The sequence below is a fragment of the Hylaeus anthracinus genome, unplaced genomic scaffold, assembly GCF_026225885.1.
Source record: "Hylaeus anthracinus isolate JK02 unplaced genomic scaffold, UHH_iyHylAnth1.0_haploid 11991, whole genome shotgun sequence".
In the NCBI taxonomy this organism is placed as follows: domain Eukaryota; kingdom Metazoa; phylum Arthropoda; class Insecta; order Hymenoptera; family Colletidae; genus Hylaeus; species Hylaeus anthracinus.
This window is the reverse complement of record NW_026534339.1, coordinates 686343-693769: the sequence shown is the minus strand read 5'-3', so window position 1 is coordinate 693769 and position 7427 is coordinate 686343. Positions and strand designations below refer to the sequence as shown.

The following is a 7427-nucleotide window of genomic DNA, read 5'->3' as shown; positions in this document are numbered from 1 at the left end:
CGGCTGACGCTTTTATATCTTCCTTGTAACTCGTCCTTAATCCGAATAATACTGTAGGTAAAATTTCCACCCAGTCCTTAGTTCCGTAGCACATTATGGCTGCTTTCAGTGAACGATGCCATCGTTATATTATGCCATTGGAAGCTGGGTGGTACGCTGTAGTACGAGTTCTCGTACAACCTATAAGTTTCATTAATGAGTCAAATAGCTGAGATTCAAATTGCGTACCTCTATCGGTTGTAATAGTTAACGGTGCTCCAAATCTGGCTATCCAAACTGTGTACAAAGCTGATGCAACTGTATCTGCCGTGATATCTTCAATAGGAACTGCTTCTGGCCATCTGGTAAATCGATCGATCATCGTTAGACAATATGTGAAACCCTTGGATTGAGGTAATGGTCCCACTATGTCCATATGTACGTGCTCGAAACGTCCTTTAGGAATATCTATATTTTCTGGAACTATTTTATTATGCCTATGAATTTTGCTTTTTTGACAGGCAATACATATTCTACACCAGTTTGTAATGTCTGTATTCATTTTTGGCCACACGAAACTTTTTGCTATGAGCCTTTTTGTGGATCTATTGCTTGGTTGTGCCAAATTATGGACGGAATTAAATATTCTTCTGCATAGACTCTTAGGTACATAAGGACGTATATTATTGCCTTTTAAATCACAATACAATTGAGTAATTTTTTCTTCAAACTGTATCCTTTGTAATTTTAAATGTGGTATAATTTCCTGTAAAATTTGTTGTAATTCCTCATCTTTTGCTTACTCTGTAACGAGCTCTTCTGTAGATACTACAACAGGCATATCCACTTGCTCTATTCGGGAAAGAGCATCTGCCACTTGATTATATTGACATGATATATGTATTATATTGGTAGAAAATTGTCCTATGAAGTCTAAATGGCTGAGTTGTCGTGCGGTAGCTTTGTCTGATCGTTGTTTAAATGCTGTTGTAAGTGGTTTATGGTCGGTGCGTATAATGATATCTCTTCCTTCCAAAAGATGGCTGAAGAACTTTATGCTTTTATAAATGGCTAGTAGCTCTCGGTCATATGCACTGTATTTCTTTTGTGTTTTGTCCAACTTTCTTTAAAAGAATCCTAGTGGTTTCCATTGTCCGTTTTCCTGCTGCTCCACTACTGCTCCGATTGCCATGTCTGACGCATCTGTTGTCAGCGCTAATTTAGCATTATCTTTGGGATAATGCAGTAACGAGGCTTTAGCTATTTGCTTTTTACATTCCTCGAAAGCTAGCTCAGTTTCTTTCGTCCATTTGACGAGCCTTTTATCATTTTTCTTTGCTCCGACTAACTTAGCATGTAGAGGTGCTTGTGCTTCCGCGGCATTGGGTATGAATCTCCTCAAATCGTTGATTGTTCTAAGTTTTGAATACTCTTGGATTGTTTTGACCCGTTCTGTCAACGGTGCCACACCATGTTGGTTCACTTCGTAGCCAAGAAACCTAACACTATCCTTTGCGAATATACATTTTTTTATATTTACAGTTAGACCATATTCTTGCAATCTTTTGAAAAGCATGCGTAAATGTTGTCCATGTTCTTCTTCAGAACCGGATGCCACCAAAATATCGTCAATATAACAATGTGCGAAAGGTAAGTCTCTTAATACTGTATCCATGAATCGTTGGAACGACTGAGCAGCATTCTTGAGCCCAAATGGCATTTTACGGAATTCAAATAAACCGAAAGGTGTGATCACCGCTGTTTTGCGTCGATCTTCATTTGCTATGGGTATGTGATAATACGTACGCGTTAAATCCAGTACCGTATAAATTTTTGTACCTTCTAATTGTTGCGTGATGTCATGAATATGAGGTAAAGGGTATCTGTCGGGCTGAGTTCTGCTATTTAATCCACAGTAATCTCCGCATAGCCTGCAATCACCTGTTTTTTTTCGAACCATATGGAGTGGATTTACCCATTCGCTCCTTGATTCCTGACAGACTCCTTGTTTTAATAAAAAATTAAATTCTACCTTAGCTGCTTTCAGCTTTTCCGGCGTGAGACGTCTTGGTCTTTCTGCAATCGGTGGTCCTTTCGTCACAATATAATGTTGTACTTGATGTTTCACACTGTCATCATAAGACGTCTTGGTTAGTTTTGGAAACTCCTTTAGCAATTCCCCGTAACAACAGACTTTGCTCACCGTTGTAATGGTTGTATGCTGTGAATCAGTAATTTTTCCTTTAGTACGTAATAATGTTTGACCATCTACTAACCTCTTGTGTTTTATGTCCACAAGTAAGTTGAAATGTCCCAAAAAATCTGCGCCTAATATGGCTTTAGTAGTCTTGGCCACGACAAACTTCCGAAGAAATTCTCAGCGTAAACCTAAATCTAGCGTCAGTGTCCTTTCGCCATAGGTATTAATTGTCGAACCATTTGCTGCATACAAACAAAATTCAGGATCTATGTTTCTTTTGTCTTCAAACCTTTTTGGTATTACAGCTATATCAGCTTCTGTATCTATTAGAAACTTAATGTCTGATCTTTGATCAGTAACCATGAGGCGCGTTTGTTTAATTACACCGTCCTGTTCCGCCTCGAGTAGGGACGGTGATCTTAGTTTTCCTGTTTTATTTGGTCGGGCCCTGTCCAACTACATGGCTCTGAAAGTAGGAACGCGCAACTCTCTCTTGTTTTCGAGAAATAAATATTAAAAAATATCTAAATTTCGATTGACGAGTGTCGACCGTACCCGTGTTGGGGATGTGATAGAAACATCGTGGCGCAGTCGGTGGAGTGTCAGGTTGCGAAGTGAATATTTTGCCCTGGACGCGGTTCGCTCCCGGTAGGAGACACTTATTATTTTACGTTTTGATATGGAAACTACCTTTCTATTGTATACAGATTATTTTAATAAAATATCGTATAATTTTTATATTTTTTATCGCATTGAAAAGGGAGTCAGGATGTGGAGAAGAGTTTCTACAAGCTTTTATAAACATTATTTACAGCGTAATCTGCATTTGCCCTACTCTAAGAATAAAAATGTAAAATTTACGCTGTGAATAATTTTTATAACTCCCTTTTCAATGGGATAAAAAACATACAAATTACACGATATTTTATTAAAATAATCTGTATACAATAGAAAGGTAGTTTCCATATCGAAACAAAAAATAATAAGTGTCTCCTACCGGGATCAAACCGCGTCCAGGGCAAAATATTAACTTCACAACTTGACACTCCACCCACATTTAAACATTTATTTTTCGAAAACGAGAGAGAGTTGCGCGTTCCAACTTTCACAGATTGTTCTACATACGTTTCTATACACAGGAAAAACTTCTGATTACAGAATTCGGTGCACACTTCGCGATGTCTTGTCACTATCCTTAAATAATTACCTTCAATATTCAATGTCACTTTGCTAAACTGTTCACGATTTGACGTTTTCAACAGAAGTGACGTACGATCCTGACGGCGTTCGCGACGACACCTCCAGGTCCCTTTTGGCCAGCCCCCTTGAAGCCCGGGTGGGGGGCATGCCTGCGTTTGGGGGTCCTCGAAGACTAGTCGATGCCCCGAAATTTCCTTTACGATCGAAGGATCCGTTACTTCTAATACTTCTAACTGATTATTCATTAAATAATTTTGTACTAATTTGCTACGATGAGAACTACACACAACTTTATACAACTTCACATCACATACGATTGTGGGTATTTCTGCTTAAGGGGTTAGTCGCAGTCAGGAAGAGGAAAAACGACATTTCTTTGTGATTTTTTTTAGTTATTAAATAATAATTTGCATTAGTAGCAATTAAGTATATTACAAAGCATGTTTTAAAGAACCAAAAAACATTTTTTGTTTTAAGAAACGTTTAATTTATATCGTCATAACAGCCGATGACGTAGACGATGATTTAAAAACGTAGGTTTTCAGTGAGTAAGATTTCTCTACACTGGTTTACCTGAAAAAAACAAAGGTAGATTTCAAAAATAGATTAGTCTAGCGGGTCCCTGAACGAAGGATTTTGGAAAAAATTAATTTAAAACAAGATGGCCTACATTTGAAGTTGATTTTCAATTTTTTCACTAAAATTAAGCGATTCAATACAGGATAAAAAAAAAGTATACAAGAAGATAAAAAATCCTTCGTTCAGGGACCCGTTAGTCTAATATATTTTCTAAATCTACTTTTAGTTTTGTTTCCAGGTGCGCCAGTTTGAAGAAATCTTGCTCATCGCAAAGCAAGTGGCCACCCACGCCATCGCCTGTTATGACGAAATGAATTAACCTTTTCTTAAAACAAACATTCTTTTATAATTCTTTAAGACATACTTTGTAATATATGTACATTTCATTAATAAAAATTATTATTTAATACCTTAAAAAAAACACACAAGAAACTGTCCGTTTCCATTTTCCTGACAGCGACTAACCCCTTAAACTTCAAACAGCCTAGATAAAACTTTTCATTCATTATTTTCCAAACGAATTTTCCAGCATCATCGTTTGTCCCGATACAGGCACGAGATACGTCACAAAAACAACTTTCCTCCAATCGTCAACAATACAACTAGGCCAATCGGTAGAGAATTAAAACAGCGTTTTGGTGACAAAAGTACTAATAAAAGGGATGCGTAGATGAATAGGTATATGTTTTTCACTCTCAACTCTGTTCCGTTTTCTTCTTATAAACAATTTAATCCAAGAAAATCTTGATTTTTGTCGTTTTTTGCGTATAAATTTTAAAGTAATATAGCAATATCAATCCTTGAAGCAGATGAAATGTAGATGATGAAAATACCTACAGAATGAGACGTCGAATGTTTCGATTGGATAATGAAAAACGGAGAAAAATGGGGAAAACCGGAGAATTCAACGTATACAGTAATGTATATGTATATAAGTAGTAATAACGTAGCATAGCGCGTGCCTATTACTATACTATATATGCCATTCTCCTCGGCTGCCGCTGTGTCCTCCACCGCTCGAACGCGATGGAACGCAAAAGAGTGCTTTTCGTAGAAAAAAATAGAAGAAATAAAACTATTGAACAGGTCCACCAGAATACCTCGTGCACCTTTCAAGTCCTTATATCAATCACATTTCTTATATCATTATTATAACTTCTTGCACACGCCTTTTTACAAGAGCTGGGAGTTTTATCCTATTTCAAAGTTCATTGAAATCAGTGATGGGCAAAACCCTAAGCTTCGAGTAAATCTGAAGTTTTTTTACCAATTTCTATATACATATACACACTTACTTAAAAGAAAAATGTATGACCGCGGGCATTTTTTAAACTTACGACGATACTGAACCATGATGAAAAGCGTCTTAGACTACTAGCGTAACAACCGCAGCAAAGACGACAGCAGCGCTGCAGTGGACAGCGTGATAGCGGAGCAACCATATTCCCATACAAATCATCAAGATTTCACAGCAACGAAGCTCATCAAGTTTTTTGAAGCGAAGAAGCAATATTTTCTCACGATTCTTTTTCTAAAATATTTTTTATATCACTCCGCATACCACTCTAACGCCCGATTTTGCAATTTCACCTTTAAAATATGATAAAAATATGTTTTTAAGGAACAAATTTTTTTTTTACAAATTTTCGAAACAAACTCGTGATAGGTCGATAGATTTACTTCCCCTGATTACAAAATGCATAATCATTATATGTTTGTTTTCATTATTGTGCATAAAAAACGCGAAAAACTGTTTCGTAGTTCACCTATTCTCCGTTGCTCTTCGTTGGTGGAGCTAGTTTAGTTCCTGCGCAGCCTTAAAGTTCTCTTTCCTGCGTCCCTTCTTCAAAAACGACGAAAATCTCTTAATGCTAAATTCTCTAGCTTAGGTTGGTAACGCTGCTTGAACCTATGACTATATGTAGGTCCCTACACTACCTCATACCATATAAGCCAGTGTCCAGCTCCGATTGTTTTGATTTTAGGACCGAAAAATAAGATATACATATTTTTTTATATTTGGTCGTTTTTATATTTAGAGGGTGAAACGACCTCCTAAAGTTTCAGCTGCAATAGGCTATCTCCGAAACTATCATAGATAGAAAAAAACTTTTTAAGATAAAGTTTGATGGTTTTCTATCTGTATACAGGGTGTCCCAAAAGTCGGGGAGGAGCTGGATATGGGCGGTAGCTGAGACGATTCTGAACAACAATTTCCTTTGCAATAATGTCGAATGGGGCTTCGTTAAGGAGATATTAAGACCCCGTCCAACCAGAGCGCGCGTAGACCGTTCGAGCGGCCGCGGTAGCGAAGGCTACGCGCTGGCGGCAGCGTCAATGTCCGTCGATGCACGTCGAGTCACTTGTTCGCGTACAAGCGCGGCCGCCAGCGCGTAGCCTTCGCTACCGCGGCCGCTCGAACGGTCTACGCGCGCTCTGATTGGACGGGGTCTTAATATCTTCTTAACGAAACCCCATCCGACATTTTTGCAAAGAAAATTGTTGTTCAGAATCGTCTCAGCTACCCCCCATTTCCGGCTCCTCCCCGACTTTTGGGACACCCTGTATAATTTGGCTCTAAATATTATAAAACATAATTTGTTTATACTATAGTTTACAATAATATAATAGCCGCTACGCGCCGCTACAATCATTTAAATTTCTAATTTAAGATTAAGAAGTTAGAAATGAAAATATTAAATATTTAAGGTGTGTGATGTATTATTAAAATGTATTTTATACATGCTTTAATCAGCATAAAATCTCGTCACGAAAAATACACCGCAGGGTGTTCATTTACACCTGATTTCTTTATCTCTAGGTAAAATTTCGGGCAAACTATTCTTCAGATAAGATGTAAGGAAGAACGGTGCTGAAGTTATCCGAATAGACACGAATCCGATGGTCATAGAAATTGAACGTACGAAATAATCCCAAGTTTGGGTGTTTGACTCAATATTTCAGGGTAAACACAAAATTCCGCTACATTTTGGACATTTTATGCTTGGTATCTCTGTGTCGCACACGTCGCTAAAATCCGCTACGACTGGCAACACTGCTTGAAAATAGGCTCCCAGACCAGTTATCATTATTTTCGATGTACAAACTTGAACTTGAATTCAATGTGTATAGCAGTATTTTCTAAAGCAGAATGCCTTAGAATCAATAGCAGGAGCAAAAAAAGAATGTTAATACTAATAGTAAATACATAAATTATTGATGTAAATAACTATAAGGTATTCATTATTATTAATCATTAATGAAATATTTCATGCGATTTCAAACAAACTAAAGCTGACTAATTTGGAATGAGAAAAGAGGCTAAATCTACTAATGTTGACCAAGGCATTACAAATTCTTAGGTCGGTCCTACTTGTATAAGTTGAATGAAAAATTTGACGTCACTCATTTGATGTCATCGTCAGGGAAATACTTCTGACCGACTAAAAGATTCGAGTCAGGTATAATG

At 37.4% G+C, this 7427-nt stretch overlaps 1 protein-coding gene across 1 annotated transcript; it reads left to right on the top strand.

Annotated features, from left to right (window-relative positions):
• The first annotated feature begins 1584 nt into the window (after window positions 1-1584).
• Window positions 1585-4750, top strand: LOC128888307 (uncharacterized). Its single transcript, XM_054145046.1, has 3 exons — window positions 1585-2129; window positions 3442-3697; window positions 4511-4750. Exons 1-3 carry the CDS (start codon window positions 2087-2089, stop codon window positions 4626-4628), a joined length of 417 nt encoding a protein of 138 aa, XP_054001021.1. The 5' UTR covers window positions 1585-2086; the 3' UTR covers window positions 4629-4750.
• Window positions 4751-7427: the final 2677 nt, after the last annotated feature.